Source organism: Tenrec ecaudatus, chromosome 14 (assembly GCF_050624435.1).
Source record: "Tenrec ecaudatus isolate mTenEca1 chromosome 14, mTenEca1.hap1, whole genome shotgun sequence".
NCBI classification, from domain to species: Eukaryota; Metazoa; Chordata; class Mammalia; order Afrosoricida; family Tenrecidae; genus Tenrec; species Tenrec ecaudatus.
In genome coordinates, this window is record NC_134543.1 from 86,762,534 (window position 1) to 86,781,295 (window position 18,762).

The 18,762-nt window shown below is 39.7% G+C and overlaps 2 protein-coding genes across 2 annotated transcripts; both read right to left on the reverse strand.

The window, feature by feature from the left end:
- Nucleotides 1-2,409: 2,409 nt before the first annotated feature.
- On the reverse strand, nt 2,410-4,026 carry LOC142425626 (olfactory receptor 11H12-like). The gene is made up of 2 exons (XM_075530932.1): nt 4,015-4,026; nt 2,410-3,339 (listed from the first exon to the last, which is right to left on the reverse strand). The coding sequence occupies exons 1-2, from the start codon at nt 4,024-4,026 to the stop codon at nt 2,410-2,412; spliced, it is 942 nt and encodes a 313-aa protein (XP_075387047.1).
- A 12,234-nt stretch (nt 4,027-16,260) lies between these two features.
- On the reverse strand, nt 16,261-17,241 carry LOC142425758 (olfactory receptor 11H12-like). Its single transcript, XM_075531104.1, has one exon. It carries the CDS (start codon nt 17,239-17,241, stop codon nt 16,261-16,263), a length of 981 nt encoding a protein of 326 aa, XP_075387219.1.
- Between the last annotated feature and the right edge of the window lie 1,521 nt (nt 17,242-18,762).

Sequence of the window (18,762 nt, forward strand, 5' to 3'; positions counted from 1 at the left end):
AGGGAGAGCAACAAAAAATGAGAAGCTGATACCAAGGGCTCTAGCAGAAAGAAACTGTTTTGAAAATGAAAATAGCAACAAATGTACAATGTGCTTGATACTATGGCTTATGGACTGTGATAAGACTTGTATGAGCCCCCAATAAAATGATTTTAGAAAAGTGATCATTTAAACCTAATCACATCTTCCATAATCAACTTTTTGATGCTCTGTGTCGGATAGCAAGGATATTTACACCCCAGGACAAGGTTCAGAGGGAAGTCATCAAGGCTTATTCCTCTGGGGACCCTACACGTGGATTCTGCACTTCCACTGTCCCCCACAGCTTTCTGCACACTGGGTGTTCACAATTTAGACTCTTCCTTTAGATTTGCATTTTACTGTTAACACTCCTTGGCACATCCTGGCTGGTGTGCATCTTCCATGGGGACTTAGATGGCTCACTTAGATGGCGACTTGTTTTAAGACAAGCCTTTAAGATGTCAGACAATATCCTCTCTGATAGGCAAGGTCAATCTGACTTCTTTACCACACTCGTTATAGCACTTATATCTTTAGTGAGTTCTTTCTGAGGGTGAGTATTGAGCAGGACCATGTCATGAGAACTAATGAATTGTTCTTAGGTAAGGGCTATGGGATTATTGACTACCCATTCTTGAGCTCTACTGATCTGACTTCATGTCTTGGGAAGGGGTCAGAGGGCTAGGAAACCTTCTCAATACACTGTAAGTGACAGACTCCTGGGTGAACTCTGAAAAGTAAGATTAACCAATAGACTTAACAATTTCTCACCTGGCTGTCCATGACCAAACTCACAATTACATTTCTGCCTTTTGAAAGAATAAGCCATTTCTTTCCCCAGATATTGTTATAAGACAAAAATGGTAAAAGGAAAATTATTATATAGATATTATAATAATTGCAGTTTGATCTTTCAGGAGAGTTCTGATTTTGGATTAGATGATAAGCACTAATTTTGACATCCAAAATATCATCATGGCAATTCCCTATGAAGTCTATATAAATTCTTTTTTTAATATAAAACAAGTGGAAACAACCTTAATAGCTAACAAAAGGATTGGTGGTAGACGGCAGAAGGATGTGGGAGTGTTTAGTAATCTTATCTCTGAATTTGAGTATTGATTCTCTAAGTGGTTATTTTTGTCTAGTAATGAAATATCTCTTATTTCCATAATCCTCCTCCTACAAATGGTTTCTTAATATGCTTCACAAACTACCGCAAGCGACTTGCAAGAAAAACTGTCCTTATAGGAAAACTGTCTTTGTGTTTCCATCTAAAGACATGGAAATTCACAAGTCAATAGAGTTTTAAATGATAATAACAACGTTTTTCATACAAGAAAATAAAATAGACACCATATTGAGTAAAAAGTTATAGTTAAAGCTAGAGTTGTGTTAGGGTGATTGAATTCTGGGTGCTGTTTTAAGAACATCATACTGTAGTTGTAATACTGTTCAGCAACAAATAACAATGAGAGAACATGGTAGTTTTCAGCAACATATTTAATGCTAATATATGTCTTCAAGTGAGCCATTTTCCTCTCCACTTCTTAGGAGGAGATATTTCATTTAGGTGAATAAGAAAATAATGAAAATCCTATATTTTAAAAAACTATTTCTGGTGCTTTAAAATGGAAGAAAAATTTACATTTAGGAGACTACAATGATGTAAAATGAAAAGAAAACAGCATATCAATGGATGTCATTATGTTAGCCTATTGTGTCACAGACATTTTGGGTAAATTGCTTTATAAAGGTTTCTTTATAGGTAATGACCAAATATAAAAACAACAATTAGAAAAGAGAAAGTGTTTTATTCTTTTATTTTAAACAAACAAAACCAACAAAGTTATACTTTTTTTAGATCCTTGATTTATAAATTCAAGTTGTCAAGTAGAATGTAAGGATTTTATCATACATAAGCCATATGAAAAATATCAAAACAAAAAAGGACCTAACTACTCCGTAGCTAATGCACAGTTGAAGTGTCAAAAAGGAACACAATGGTTTCATTGACCTACAATCTATTTTATCATTGTAAATGGTTCCATGTAACCATCCCCAAGTCTACTGCCATCGAGTTTACTTCAACTCATAAGGATTCTATACGATGGAGTAGAACTGCCCCTTCGTGTTTCCAGGGGTGTAAATCATTATGGGAGCAGGAAGCCTCATTTTTGTCCTATAGACCCACTGGTGGAAATAAATTGCTAACTCCCCAAACAATTAGGGCTCCTAAGGATCTTATAGATGAGGAAGTCAATAAAGTAGTCAAATCAGTGTCAATAGATACAATATGATTATTTCAAACTTTGGGAAATCAGGCATTTCTGATTATTTAGTGTAAGACTATACTGACCTAATCATGAAGGAATCATGTAGTCTGTCCTACCTTGTGCTAGAAAGCCCCACAACTTTCCTCAGGGCTGCTTTCATGTCCTTATTCCGGAGGCTGTAGATGAGAGGGTTGAAGAGCGGGGTCACCATAGCATAGAACAGTGTTGCAACTTTCTGCCTCCCAGCAGAATGTCCGAGTCCTGGGCTCACATACATGACCATCAGGGAGCCATAGAACAGTGACACCACGGCCAAATGAGATCCACATGTTGAGAAGGCTTTACGTCTTCCAGTGGCTGAAGGTACACGAAACACAGCTACTAGGACAAGAGTATAGGACCCAAGGATGAAGAAGAAGTTACCAAAGATAACCAATGAGCTGAGAGTATAGCAAAGCAATTGGATCCTTGGTGCAGAGGTACATGCCAATGCAAACAGTGGTCCTGGATCACACACAACATGGTCAATGATGTTTGGGCCACAGAAGGGCATCTGAGACATGAGAACAATGGGGATAAGGAACCACAGAAACCCACAAACCCAGCAGACAGTGACTAGTTGAGCACAGAGATACCCAGTCATGATATTAGGGTAGTGCAAGGGGCGACAGATAGCAAGGTACCGATCAAAAGCCATGACAGCCAAAAGGAAGCATTCAGATGTGCCCAAAGAGAAAAAGAAATAGAATTGGAGGAAGCAACTGGCAAAGGAAATAATTTTTGTCTGTGAGAGAAAGTTGACCAGCATCTTTGGGACTGTCGAAGAGACATACCAGATCTCCAGGAAGGAGAAATTCCCCAGGAATATGTACATGGGTGTGTGAAGTCTCTGGTCACACCATACTGCACAGAGAATAGCACCGTTTCCTGTTATGGTCATAACGTAGGTTGTGGTAAAGAGTGAGAACATGAGGCTCTGGATCTGCCACTCAAAGGAGAAACCTAGGAGTACAAATTCACTCACGGAAGCAAAACTGGAATCCTGCTTGGAGACATTCATTGTGTCAGTACTCTGCAAATTTAAGAGAAACATAATTATCAATATGGTTCTTAAAATATGTTAACGTTTTAAGGATCAAGAGAAGGAGGGTCAAGGACATGTCATTTGCAAAAAAAGACTTTCTGGTTAAATCATAATTTAGTCTACCCTTTCTTGACCACATACCATGTGTCTGGACAGAAACCAACTTTTGCTACTTCTGAGCCTCTCTCTTGCTACATGGCCATGGAAGAAAGAAGCAAAGTTAAACTCATTTTGTAAGTGTGTTGGTTTGGGTTAGGGATGATTTCTGGCTAGGACTGAGCACAAAATTAGCACTTAATAAATGCATTAGCTTTTCACCTAGAGCCATCTTATCATGCAATTGAACTAGGAAAGGAGGTTTTAGGTACATTATGACTATGTGTGTCTCATTCAAGGTCTGTCTTATGTCCTAAAAAGATGCAAAGGATGCAGGTATCTTTTGGAGTAAATTGGCATTCCTTTAAAGTAAAACTGCTTGTTGTTGCCATCAGCATCATACAAATGTAATTGTATATGTTACTTACCAACATTGACCATGAGGGTTGTGATGTGGCAATAGCTTCTGTGTACAACAAAGGTCTTACATTTATGATTAACCTTCCACATTTAAAGAAAATTTATGAATAATGAAACAAGACTCTTCATTTCTATTTTAAATGGCACTTGATCTCTAAATACCCAGGAATGGTCTTCCTGATGTGCTAGTGAAAAATGAAACAAAATTCACATGATTGAATCTGGGTCATGGAATCCAATCCTTTTTTAGTCATGAATAAATGCCCTTCATTTCCCATTTCATGGAAAAGATATGTGGTATCAAGTGTGGGAGTTTGGTGAAGATTTTTGTGTGTGTTTGGTGATATTTAGTGATATAAATGCCAGAAACCCTGAGTACTTAGGTTCTGAGCACAAACACAGAATTTTCAAAAATATTTCTTCCTCCAACCTACTGTCCACCCATCTCTTCTCAGGTGTCATTTGAAATGGTGATGCGGAAGCTGTTTGCACTTCAGCAAGTAACATGGACGTCTATTTTAAATATTCTAAATTAGGAGCATTATGAAAACTTCATTAAAAATTATGCAATGAAAGGAGGTTGGCACATGATGTCAAGAGCCTCAACCATTTTAAAAATTAAGATGATGAGGATCCAATTCCTAAAGGAGCTGCCTCCTGCCCAGTAGAGCTTTATTAGTGCACAGCACTTAAGCATGCCCTGTCTCCATCACATAGTCACCCGGGACTGGGCCTCGATAGCCTACCAAACCTTAAAAGTTTAATGATTTAATACTCATGAGGAATAAGGGTCCAGGTGATATTTTGTGGCTCCATTGTTTGCAAATCAGGATCCTAAGGACTATTGAAAATATACAGTTTGAGGAACTGTAATATGCTCTGCCATCAAAAGTCCAGAAGTGAAATTGAGAAATAATTGAAGTCCCTGTTTTTGGGTTGGAGGAGGCAGAGGTGTAGTGTTGAGAGCCAGGTGAGGGAAATGTTGAGTGAGGACTAGGCCATTGTAGGACGTTGATAACAACATTTGGAGAAATGAGAAAAGACTTTTATAGACGGGTTGCTCTTGTTTTTGTTAGGTGCCCCATCATTCTCTGGAGGAGTGCCTGGTGGTTTTGAACTGTGAACCTTCAACATGAATATATTTATTTATTTATTAATGGAGGTAGTGGTGATTGGGTCACATTTTAGTAGAACTTTCTCTAGCAATGTTTTAGAGATGTGTTTAAATTGTAGCATTAATGATGAGATTCCATTTAAAATTCCAAACCATCTCAGTCATTTGAATACAGAGGTAAAATTACTGGGATAAAAATCCCTGGGTGAAAGTAGTATGGAGAATCCCCTATTCCAGACAGGGCAGAGTGCATACTTTTTAGGACCCAGTAAAGGACCATGGTGGTGGAAGATTCTTGCTGGGGACAGCAGTAGAAGTTGGATGAGGGGCTTGTGTGGAGTCCTCCTCTAATATGCTGCCCACGTCAGGGTAGTGCTCCCATACTTTCCCTGGGACACCATGGGTGCATGCATGGTCCTATCTCTTCTTGTGCCTCTGCTCAGGGCCCCACAGAAAGGAGGGTGCTCAGGTTGGGGACAGTTATGGGGGTGCTGGGTGAGGCACCATGCTTGAGGTAGTGGACCCCCTCAGGAAGCAGGGAGGAGCCAGGAGATTCCCAGCATCTGTCTTGTACCCCGTTGTCCCATCAGACTTCACTTATCAACCACAAATTCAAAGGCACAATTGTTAAGAATTTCAGAGTAGCATCCACAGGCATTGAAGCTCTCATGAATGTTGGGTTCTGTGGGCCATTCTGCACACCAGCTTTTCTTTAGCATACAAGGCAGAGGCAAATGTAGAAACGAGAGCCTCTGAGTTTGAGTGGCAGATGAGGGGCTAGAAGGGTCCAGTGGAGAGGCAGGTTGAGCAGAATCTGCTACAGAAAAACTTGAAACCTCTCTAAGGATTCAGCCATCTGCCTTCAGGGAAGAGGATCTTGAACAAGGGTGAGGAGGGAACAGAAAGTAACAGGCTGGTGGGAGGCTTAAGGACAATTGATTTCCAGGATAAGAGTTTTCAGAAGTTGGTACCTCCAACTCTTTAATTGTTGGTGTTTTTTAGACTTGAAAAAACAAAAGGGAAACTCTTTCTGGATCAAAGCAGGGCATTGGCATGGAAGGTGTCCCTCCCTCACTTGTCCCTCCCATTCCACACACAAAGTCTGTTGGAACTTTCGACTTTTATTTTTGCCTCTTCCCTAACTAGATATTTTTTCTACTTTAGTTATAATGAACACAACCAAGAATTAAACAATTTAGGCATAGGAAGAAGGGTAGTAATCTTCAGCACAGTCAATGTTGGAATTTTTCTCCTTTCCTTTTGACACCTTCCTTCCTGTCTCCTCCCCTCCTGTGTCCCTAGATAAGCATCCATATTGCTACTGTCTTCATAATTCCCCCGGCCCGGTGTGCCTACACTGTTAATATACAAGGCTAGGCCAGACAACCAATAAGAATCCATAGAAAATGACCATCCAAACTGATACAGACCTTGATGTAAGAGAAAGAAGATTGTATTAACAATTTTTATATGCAAAATGCTAAAAGCCCCACTAGAGCAATACTAGAATTGATAGAGGAATGTCACAAGATGAACAAAAAAAGTCATTGGACTGCTTTATACACTGGACAAGACCAAGGGGATCAAAAAGGTAGTACCCTTCACCATAACCAAGCACAAATTGAAATATCTAGGGATATACCTGACTGAAAACTCAACAGATATGCATGAGGAAAACTACAGAACACTCTTAAAAGAAACCAAGAGTGACCTCAAGAAATGGAAGAATAAGTGAAGACTCAATATAGTGAAGATGTCAGTTGTGTCCAAGGCACTGTGTAAGTTCAATGCTATGACCACCCAAATAGCATCATGTTTCTTCAAATAATTGGAAAAACTGCTTATCAACTCATATGGAGAGGGAAGAAACTCAGATTTAGCAGTGAACTCCTCAAGAATAAGGACAAAGTTGGAAGACTAGTTTTACCTGACTTTAGCACCCCTTATACAGCCGCAATGTTCAAAGCACTGTGGTGCTGGTATAATGATAGATACTCAGAGCAATGGAAAAGAACTGAAAACCCACGAATAAAATCTTCAGCTTATAGGCAGCTTATCTTCGACAGGGGCCCAAATAATATCAAATGGGATGCGGATGCCCCTTTCAATAATGGTGCTCGATAAAATGGATATCTACCTGTAGAAAAATGAAGCAAAACCCTTACTCCACTCCATGCACAACAGTAAACTCAAGGCAGATCACAGATCTTGAGGCAAAACCCCAAACTACTGGGGCCATCATTGAGACCAACTTGAGAACTTTGCCACAGGGAAGAAATCAGTATTCAGAAATAAGGAAGGACACAAGCACAACGGAGACACACATGAACAAGTGGGGTTTGCTGAAGACAGAACACCTGTGTACTTTGAAAGAATTCACCAAGAGAGTAGTAAGAGAGACCACAGACTGGGCAAACATCCTTTGTTATGACACATCAGACCAAGGCCTTGTGTCTAAAATCTATAGTACTCTGCTAACCTACAACAAGAAACAAAACAAAACAAAACACAAAAACAACTGGCCACTGAGGAGGTGGGTGAAGTACCTGAAGATAAGTTTCTCAAGGGCAGAATTCCAAATGTCCAATGAACATATGAGGAAATGCTCCACATTCAATGTTCCTACCCATAAAGAAATGCAAATGAAAACGTCACTGAGATACCATCTAGCACTCTCAAACATAGCGCAATTCAAAGAATCAGAAAGTAACGTGTTTTGGAGCAGCTCTTGAGACACAGGATCTCTCATTCACTGCTGCGGGACATGTAAGTATGTACAGCCATTATGGAAATTGATTTGGTGATATCTAAAACAGATAGAAATTGAGTTACCATATGACAATGTAATCCCTCTAATTGACATATACCATAAGAGACCAGGAACAATCCACAGCCAGACATCTGTGCTCCAGTGTTCATCTCTGCATAGTTCACAATTGCAAGGATGTGGAAACAACCCAAGTTTCCATCAATGGATGAATGGATTAAATATCACTTGTGCATACACACAATGGAGTACTATGCATCGCTAAAAAGCTGTAATGAACCCACGAATCATATTGCTGCATAGGATGAACTGGGGGAAATTATGCTATGGGAAGTAAGCCAATCAAAAAGCAAAAGTATAACATGAGTCTGCTAAGGGAAACAACAAGAAAAAAGGAATGAACAAAAGAAAAAATGACATATGGCAAAAGCTTCTATATACATGCTTTCCCAGGGTTTTGTCCATGTAGTATGGAGGGTGCCAAATGCAACCCAGGGATAGCTATGGCAGCCAACTAATGAGGAGGGGGTAAAAAGAGAGAGGGACAGTGGTAGCCGGGGAACAGGGCACTAACCAACCAACTGGCACGCCAAGACATGAATGCAACTACAGGCATGAAGCAGAGACTGAATAGAGAGGTCTGCAGTGTGACCTTTGATCCCAACTAGGTGGGCACCACCTTCCCCCCACCCCAGAGGGATGCACTTCAGGAGACTACACTGAAACTGCAGCTCAGATAGTGGGGGGGGTGTGATCAGGAGCAAGTGAAGAGAGAAGGAGAGAGTGGATAATTTTCCAGCCTAGACCAGCCAATGTACAGAGGATCATAGGGCCTGCCTCATCACAGGACAGGATGACATTCCCCATGGACACATAGCGCTAAGGGAGACAGCACTGGGGACACAGTGTGGTAGATGTACCTGATCTGACCTCATCGCACTGTGATCAAACGGTCTGGGTGCACAGCGAAGGAGCAAGGGGAGCAAAGCAATGCAGCCCCTGAGCAATGCCAAAGTGGGCTTTCAGGCCAGCCCATGGCACCCCAGCGGACTCCACTGGAAAGCACTCATAAAGGTCAATGGACAGACCTGCAACTCTCTGAGGCCCTTTTGGTTTTTCTTTCTTTCTTTCTTTCTTTCTTTCTTTGTTTTGTTGTATTAGTTGTTGTTGATTTATTTTAGTTTGGGGGGAGATGTTTGTTTTCTTTGTTTTTGGGTGGATTATTGGCTATTCAAGTCTGTCTGGACAAGACCAGCGGGATGAACAGTCCGGAAGAGAGAACCATGGGACTGAGAATTCTGTGGGCACATGGGAGTGTGGGAGGTGGGGGAAAAGGAAGGACGTGCCAACAAATTCAGGGACAAGGGAAGAATAAGTGATTTAAAATTGATGGCTACAAAGGCACAGGAAGCTTGGGGGCTTGATCAATGGCAATGTAGCAGAGAGGAATTACCAAAATTGTAATAAAGACAACACAATAGTGGGACAGGAGGAAATTAAAAGGAAATAGAGGAAAGAATGGGGAGGCAAAGGACTTTTATACAGGTTTAAATACAGTCATGTTTGTATGTAAATATATTTGTATTTAATGACAGGGAAACAGATCTATGTACATATATTTTTTATAAAGTATTACAGTAGCAGATGGACTTTGGCTTCCACTCTCCTACTCCCTAGTGCAAGAGAACTTCTTCTATTAACACGGCACTCTGTGATGTTCACTCTACCAGACACCATTGCTGAAGACAAAATGGATGTATAAGCAACTGTGGTAAAGCAAGCTGATGGTGCCTGGCTATCAAAAGATATAATGTCTCGGGTCTTAAAGGCTTGAAGGTAAACAAGTGGCCATCTAGCTCAGAAGCAACCAAGCCCACATGGAAGAACACACCAGCCTGTGTGATCGAGTGGTCCCGAAGGGATCAGTTATCAGGCATCAAAGACAAAAAATCATATCATTGGCTGCACACCTCCATGATAGGATCGCTGAAGAGAATTGGGTGCATAAGCAAATGTGGCGTAGAAAGCTGATGGTGTGCGGCTATCAAAAGAGATAGTGTCTGGGGTCTTAAAGGCTTGAAGGTGAACAAGCGGCCATCTAGCTGAAAAACAACCAAGCCCACATGGAAGAAGCACACCAGCCTGTGTGATGATGAGGTGTCAATGGGATCAGGTATCAGGCATGCAAAACCAAAAACAAAATGAAAAACAAATAAAACCATGTCAATAGGAATGAGGAAGAGAGCAGAGTGGAGACCCAAAACTCATCACTCTCAATTGGACACCCCCTGTCAGAAGGGACACAAGGAAGAGACAAGCCAGTCAGGGTGCAGTAAGCACCAATGAAACACAACCTTCCTCTAGTTCTTTAATGCTTCCTCCCCACGCACTACCATAACCCCAATTCTATCATACAAATCTGGCTACACCAGAACATGTATGCTGGTGCAGATAGGGCTTGCAACATGGGGAATACAGAACCGATAAATCCCTCAGAACCAATAAGAGACTCAGCGATACTAGGTGAATAAGGGAATGGGGGGAGGTAGCGGGAACCAATCACAATGATTGACATATGGCGCCCCTCTCAGGGACAGACAGCAGAAAAGTGGAGGAAATGAGACAGCAGTCGGTGTAAGACATGGAAAAATATTTATAAATTATTAAAGGGATGTGGAGAGGAGGTGTGTGGGAGGGAGGAGAAAAAAGAGGAGCTGATACCAAGGGCTCAAGTAGAAAGAAAATGTGTTGAAAAGGATGATGACAAAATATGTACAAATGTATGTGACACCATGGATATGTGTATGAATTGTAATAAGAGCTGTAAGAGCCCTGAATAAAATGAAAACTAAAAAAAATACATAGGAAAGAAAAAATGTAGAATAATTTCACATGACTCCATAAGGAGATCAAATTTCCCGATGCTGCATTCCAGACTAAGGGCAGCACTATGGTCCACTCACAGCGTTCTTTGTCTGACATCCGCCCGCTTACGGCCCTGTCCAATCACACAGGATTCACCAGAGTCTCCTCCCATGTAGGGACTCTGGAAAAGGTTTTTGGGCTACCACTATCTTCCTTAGCTTTCAGCAAACTGGGGATTTAGGATTTAGACAGTAGTACTATTTCTTTCTGCGGATTTGCATCCTATAAGCTTTTTTGGATCCCACAGGCTAGTGTGCTTCCTCCGTGTGTATGTAGCACCATCTGCTTTTTTCACCACACTCTGCTATGGTGCCCATGTCTTCAGCGATCTCTCCATGAGGGTGAGAACCAGTCAGGGTTATGTGGCAAAAATGCATTGTTCTTCTATTAGGAAGCAGCAGAATACTTTAAGGTTGTGCCACCGGGAGTCTTAGCTAGGCAGAATTCTTTATTTATAAAGGAAAAACACAGGGAATTTTACTATTTAAGTCAATTGGTTAATGTGAGTTAGTGGGCCATGTGACTGCCCAACTAACAGGACTAGTAGCCACTAAGAGGAGAATCTACCTTCATGGGTTAATGTCCCTTCTATTTTTAGTTTAAGGCATTTAGGGTCCCATGGTAATATATTGGAGCTTTGATGTCTCTGCCAGGTAAGTGTTGAACTGCTAACTTCAAGGATGATGGTTCAAACCTACCAGCCTCCAAGGGAGGAAGATGAGGATGTCTGGTTCAATTAAGGCTGTCAGCCTTGGACACCCTATAAAGGAGGGCTTGTTGGAATTCACTTTCTTTACTATTGGGTTTTGGTTTTATAATTTAAACCATGATCTTAGCTCTATTAAAAAAATTAACAAATCATTTTTATTGTGGCTCTTACAGTTCTTATAACAATGCACACATCATTTGTAGTTATGTTATTTTATCATTTCCAAAACATTTTCTTTCTACTTGAGCCCTTGGTATCAGCTCCTTTTTATTCCTTCCATCCCCCACACTCCCTCCCTCATCAACCCTTGATAGTTTTTTAATTATTTTTATTTTTCATATTTTACACTCTCTGCTGTCTCCCTTCACCCACCTTTCAGTTGTTCATCCTCCTTTGTGTGTGTATGTGTTGTAAATCGATCACCATGTTAGGTTCCCCCTTTCCCCACTCTGTCCCCACACCTTCCTCCTACTCACATGGTATCACTACTTTCATTATTGGTACTGAGAGATTTATCTGTCCTGGATTCTGCGTGTCAAAATCTCTTATAGGTACCAGTATGTACACTATGGTCTTGCCAGATTTGTAGGATAGAAGTAGGATCATGATAGTGGTGGGGAGGAGGAAGCATTAAAGAACCAGAGGAATGTTGTGTGTTTCATCAGTACTGTGTGCACCTTGGCTTGCTAGGCCTTTCCTTGTGAGTCTTCTGTGAGAGGAATGGTCAATTGTCTACAGAAGGGCTTTGGGTCTCCTTTCTGACCCCGCCTCACCGAGTTTACATTGCAATGGTTATTTATTTTGGGTGTTCTGATGCCTGATATCTGATCCTGACGACACCTTGTGATCACAGGGGTTGGTGTGCTTCTTCCATGTAGTCTTTATTGCTTCCCTGGTAGATGACCACCTTTTACATTTGAGCCTTTAAGACCCCAGATGTTCCATCCTATAATAGGCCAACACCATAAGTTTTCTTCACCATATTTGCTTTTGTATATATTTTGTCTTCAGCAATCGTGTAAGGAAGGTGAGCATCACAGAATGCCAGGTTATAAAAACAAATTGTTCTTACATTGAGGGAAGACTTGAGTGGAGGCCCAATGTCTGTTGCTACCTTAATCAATAACATATAAATATATGTACATAGGCCTATATCCCAATTGTTATGTATTAAAATATTTACATATGTGCATGCTTATGTTTATGCCTCTGTACTTGTCTGTTGCCTCCTTGTTCTTGTCTTTATTTCCTTTTACTTTCCACATGTCCCAGCATCATGCGGTACCTTCAATCAACTCTCCATATTGCTCTCCCCTACATTGTACTTGATTGAGCCCCACCATCATTCTATGTCCTCTTCCCTTCCATGTCAGATCTCTCTTTACCCCTTATCCATGGATTTGTTGGTCCCTGCTACTTTTACCATACCTCCGCCTCTCCTATATCCCCTGAAAACATCCGTATCCCCCCCTCGGTATTATGTATCCTGCATATACAGATAGACATTTAAAAACAGAGGGAAAATATCCTATAAATAGTCAAAGGCCTGTCTGCTGACCCTGATGATTGTTTTCTGATCACGTCTAATGCAATGCCAAGCCCACGCCCCACAGTCCAAAGTCTGTTTTCGGTATTCCTTGGGGAATTTGTGGCTCTGCGCCCCTTGCTGCTCTGTTGTGCTCCCTCCTGTAACCCCCTAGTGTGGTAGGGGCCCGACTCGGCACAATTCCCGCACTGTGTCTCCAGTGCTGGAGCTGTTCTTAGCTTATTATTTTAAGAATATTATAAATTTTCTCATAAATCTATATTATAGGTTTATGAGAAGTCACAACCAAAAAGGCAATTGTTGCAAAAATGTCCTAATTTAATAACTCAAGAGAGATACATTTGAGATTATGGTGGAAATATTGCCTGTCTTGAATACTTATTCATTTAAAAAATATTTTACTGCTATAATTTACATATTATGAAATTCAATATATGCGGAAGGGTGTGAAATCATCTTACAATCAATGACTGAACATTTACTTCTTCTCATGCTCTTTATTTTTAGCTCTCCCTTTTCCCGAAACTCTCGTGCCATGCCCTTAGGTAAGTATTATCCAGTTACAATCTCTATCGATTCTCTCATATGGAATTCATATATAGAAAATAATATACAACAGAGAGAAAGAAATAACTCCACTCCTATAATAATAATGGCAAAAGAGAGAAAACCTTAATCACAAAGAAGACAGAAAATATGAAAAACTGCAACAATTTAAAATGTGTCAAAGAGAACAAATGATAATTTTGATCCACATTTAACCCCTTCCAAAGGGGATTGAGAACAGAAAAGTGGGTGAAGGTAGACGTAGATCCGGGTAAGACATGAAAAAAAAGAGTAAATTATCAAGGCTTCATGATGGTGGGGGAAGTAAAGCAACAAAAAAATGAGAAGCTGATACCAAATCTTCTAGTAGAAGGCAAATGTTTTGAAAATGGTCATGGCAATAAATGTACAAATGTGTCTGACACTATGGATGTATGTATGGATTGTGATAGGAGTTGTACGAGGCCCCAGTAAAATGATTTTTAAAGTGATAATTTCAATCTAACTAAATCTGCCATAATCAACTTTATGATTCCCTGTGTTTGATAGCAAGGCTTTTTATACTGCAAGACAAGATTCAGAGGGGTTCATGAAGACTTATTCCCCTGGGAACCCTACACGTGCATTTTGCACTTCCACTGTCACCCACAGCTTTCTGCACACTGGGTGTTCACAATTTGGACTCTTCCTTTAGAATTGCATTTTACTGTTAACACTCCTTGTCACATCCTGGCTGGTGTGCATATTCCATGGGTAGTTTATGTCTCACTTAGATAGCGACTTGTTTTAAGACAAGCCTTTAAGACCCCAGACAATATTCTTTCTATTATTCAGGTTCAATATGTTTTCTTTACCACACTCGTTATTGCTCTTGTGTCTTTAGTGAGTTCTTCTTGAGGGTCAGTATTGAATAGCAACATGTCAAGAGAACCAATGAATTGTTCTTAGGTCAGTCTATGAGTTTATTGATACCTATTGTTGAGCTCTACTGGTCTGACCTCATGTCTTGGGAAGGGGTCAGAGTGCTAGGAAACCTTCTCAATAGACTGTAAGTGACAGATCCCTGGCTGGACTCTGATAAGTAAGATTTACCCAAAGACTCAACAATTTCTCACCAGGCTGTCCATGACCAAACTCATAAGTACATTTCTGCTTTTTAAATAAATAAGCCATTTCTTTCCCAGGAAAGTGTTATAAGATAAAAATGGTAAAAGGAAAATTATTACATGCACATTAAAATAATTGCATTTAGACCTTTCAGGAGATTTCTGATTTTGGATTAGATGATAAGCACTAATTTAGATATCCAAAATATCGTCATGGCGATTCTTCATGAAACCTATATAAATTTATTTTTAAAATATACAACAAGTGGAAACAACTTTAATAGCCAACAAAAGGATTGGTAGTACATGGCAGGAGGATGTGGGAATGTTCAGTAATTTTATCTCTGAATTTAAATGCCGATTCTGTTAGTGGTCATTTTGGTCTAGTAGTGAAATATCTCTTTCTATCTTAATCCACCTCCTGAAAATTCTGATTTTTAATATGCTTCACAAAGTACCTCAAGCTACTTGCAAGGAAAACTGTCCTTGCAGGAAAACTCTCCTTGCATTTTCACCCAAACACATGAAATTTACACAATTGGATATCATTTTATACTGATAATTATAAAGAAGAAAATAAAGGTATTTTATAATGCTAATTATAAACAAGAAAATAAATTTAAAATCATATTAAGTAAAAAATGTAGTTAAAGTGTTGTGTTAGAGAAGTTGAATTTGGGATGCTGTCTTAATAAGAGTCTAAGTGTAATCATAATATGATTCAGCAACAAATAATAATGAGAAATCTGCTATTATTCAGCAGCACATTTAATGCTACTAATTTGAGTTCAAGTGAGCCAGTTTCCTCTCCAGCTCTTAGGAGAAGATATTTTATTTAGGTGAAAAGAAAATAACTTAATCTTGTATTTTGAAATACTTTTACAGGTACTATATAGATGGAATAAAAGTGTGCATTTAGGAGACTACAGTGATGTAATATGGAAAGAAACCAACATGTAGATGGATATCATATAGCTAGACTACTAGGTCATAGAAATCTTGGGAAAAATTCTTTCTGAGAGTTTCTTTAAAGGCAATGATGAAATATAAAAATAGCAGATAAGAGAAAGGCTTTTCTTCCTTTATTTTAAATCAACAAAACACACAAACATTATACTTTGATAGATCTTTTTGCTTTATAAATTTGTTTTCAAGTAGAAGTAAGAAACATTTATCATATATAAACCATATGAAAAGTATCAACACAAAAAAGCACCTAACTGTTCCTTAGCTAATACACAGTTGAAGTGTGAAAGAGGAACTCGGTAGTTCCATTGACCTACACAATCTATTTTATCATTGTAAATGGTTCCATGTAACCCCAAAACCTGCTGCCATCGAGTATACTTCAACTCATAAAGATTCTATAAGACAGAGTAGAATTTCCCCTATGTGTTTCCAGGGATGTAAATCATTTTGGAAGCAGGAAGCATCATTTTTTTTTCTATAGACCCACAGGTGGACCTAAACTGTTAACCATTCAAACAAGTAGGTCTCCTAAGGATCTTATAGATGTGGAAGTCAATAACGCAAACAAATCAGTATCAAAGGCTACAATATCATTATTTCAAACTTTGGAGAATCAGGAAATTCTGATTATTTAGTGTAAGACTATACTGACCTAATGATGGAGGAATCCAGTAGTCTGCCCTAGCTTGTGCTAGAAAGCCCCACAACTTTCCTCAGGGCTGCTTTCATGTCCTTATTCCGGAGGCTGTAGATGAGGGGGTTGAAGAGCGGGGCCACCATAGCATAGAACAATGTTGCAACTTTCTGCATCCCAGCAGAATGTCCGAGTCCTGGGCTCACATACATGACCATCAGGGAGCCATAGTACAGTGATACCACGGCCAAATGAGATCCACATGTTGAGAAGGCTTTATGTCTTCCAGTGGCTGAAGGTACACGAAACACAGATACCAAGACAAGAGTATAAGTTCCAAGGATGAAGAAGAAGTTGCCAAAGATAACTAAGGAGGTGAGAGTATAGCAAAGCAATTGGATCCTTGGTGCAGAGGTACATGCCAATGCAAACAGTGGTCCTGGATCACACACAACATGGTCAATGATGTTTGGGCCACAGAAGGGCATCTGAGACATGAGAACAATGGGGATCAGGAACCACAGAAACCCACAAACCCAGCAGACAGTGACTAGTTTAGCACAGAGATACCCAGTCATGATATTGGGGTAGTGTAAGGGGCGACAGATAGCAAGGTACCGATCAAAAGCCATGACAGCCAAAAGGAAGCTTTCAGATATGCCCAAAGAGAAAAAGAAATAAAATTGGAGGAAGCAACCAGCAAAGGAAATAGTTTTTGTCTCTGAGAGAAAGTTGACCAGCATCTTGGGGACTGTCGAAGAGACATACCAGATCTCTAGGAAGGAGAAATTCCCCAGGAATATGTACATGGGCGTGTGAAGTCTCTGGTCACACCACACTGCACAGAGAATAGCACTGTTTCCTGTTATGGTCATAACGTAGGTTGTGGTAAAGAGGGAGAACAAGAGGCTCTGGATCTGCCACTCAAAGGAGAAACCTAGGAGTACAAATTCACTCACGGAAGCAAAACTGGAATCCTGCTTGGAGACATTCATTGAGTCAGCACTCTGCAAATTTAAGAGAAACATTATTATCAATATGGCTCTTTTAAAATGTGTTAACATTTTAAGATAGAAGAGAAGGAGGGCCAAGGGTATGTCCTTTGCTAAAAAAGACAATCAGTTAAAAAATAATTTAGTCCATCCTTTCTGGACCATACACACTGTTTCTGGACAGAATCCAAATTTTGCCCACTTCTGAGCCTCTCGCTTGCTACATGGCCATGAAAGAAAGAAGTAAATTTAAACTCATTTTTAAACATGTTGATTTGAGTCACGGATGATCTGTGATAAATTCTGGTTAGGACTGAGCACAAAAGTAGCACTTAATTAGATTAGAGGATGTACAGTGGTGTAGATAGCAACTGGAAAGCCAGGAAATCCAGGACAGATGACTTCTTCAGGACCGTATGAGAATGGTGACGCCTGGAGGGTGGAGGGAATGTGGGGTTGTAAGGGGGAACTGATTACTATAATCTACGTATAGCCTCCTCCATTGGCGATGGACAGCAGAAAAGAGGGTGGGGGTGGAGATGTTGGACAGTGTAACATATGACAAAATAATAATAATTTATGAATTTTGAAGAGTTCATTAGTTAGGGGAAAGTGAGGACAGAGGGGGGAAATTAGCTGCTGATATTAATGCCTCAAGTAGAAGGCAAATGTTTTGAGAATGATGATGACAACAAATGTGGATATGTTTTTGACACAAGGGATGTATTTATGGATTGTGATAAGAATTGTACTAGCTCCCTTAAAATAATTTTAAAAAATGAGCACTAATAAATATATTAGCTTTTTAGCAACAGTCATCTTGTCATGCAATAGAGCCAGGAAAGGAAATTTAAGTACAACATGACTATGTGCGTCTCAGTTAGAGGTCTTCCTAATGTCCAAAAAGATGCCAAGGAAGCAGATATGTCTTGGAGTAAACTGGCATTCCTTTAAAGTAAAACCGCTTGTTGTTGCGATAAGCATCATATAAATGTAACTGCATACATTACTTACCATCATTGACCATGAAGGTTGTGATGTGGCAATACTTCTGTTGATAACCATGGTTTTACGTTGACGTTTAATCTTCCATGTTTAAAGAAAATTTCATTAGGAAAGATAAGCAAGAAGCTTCATTATTTTTTTAAATGGTACCTGTTCTCTAAATATTCCGGATTGATATTCCTGATGTGCTGGTGCAAAGTGAAACAACATTGACATAACTGAATCTGGGTGATGGAAGTCCAATCCTTTTATATTCAAGAGTAAATGCCCTTCATTTCCCAGCTCATGGAAAAGATATGGGATATCAGGCATGAGAGTTGGTGAGGTTTATTTTGTTTGTGTTTGGTGATATTTAGTGATATAAATCCCAGAAACTCTGAGAGCTTGATTTCTGAGCACAAACACAAGATTTTCATAACTATTTATTTCTCCACCTACTGTCCACTCCTCTGCTCTGGGATGTTGTTTGAAATGGTGAGGTTGAAGCTGTTTTTTCTTCATCTAGTAACATGTATCTCTATTTAAAATATCCTCAATTAATGAAACTGTCAT

Bases quoted from the DNA above. Each gene is read 5' to 3' on its own strand.
- LOC142425758 (XM_075531104.1), bottom strand. From the start codon at position 17,241: ATGTTTCTCTTAAATTTGCAGAGTGCTGACTCAATGAATGTCTCCAAG.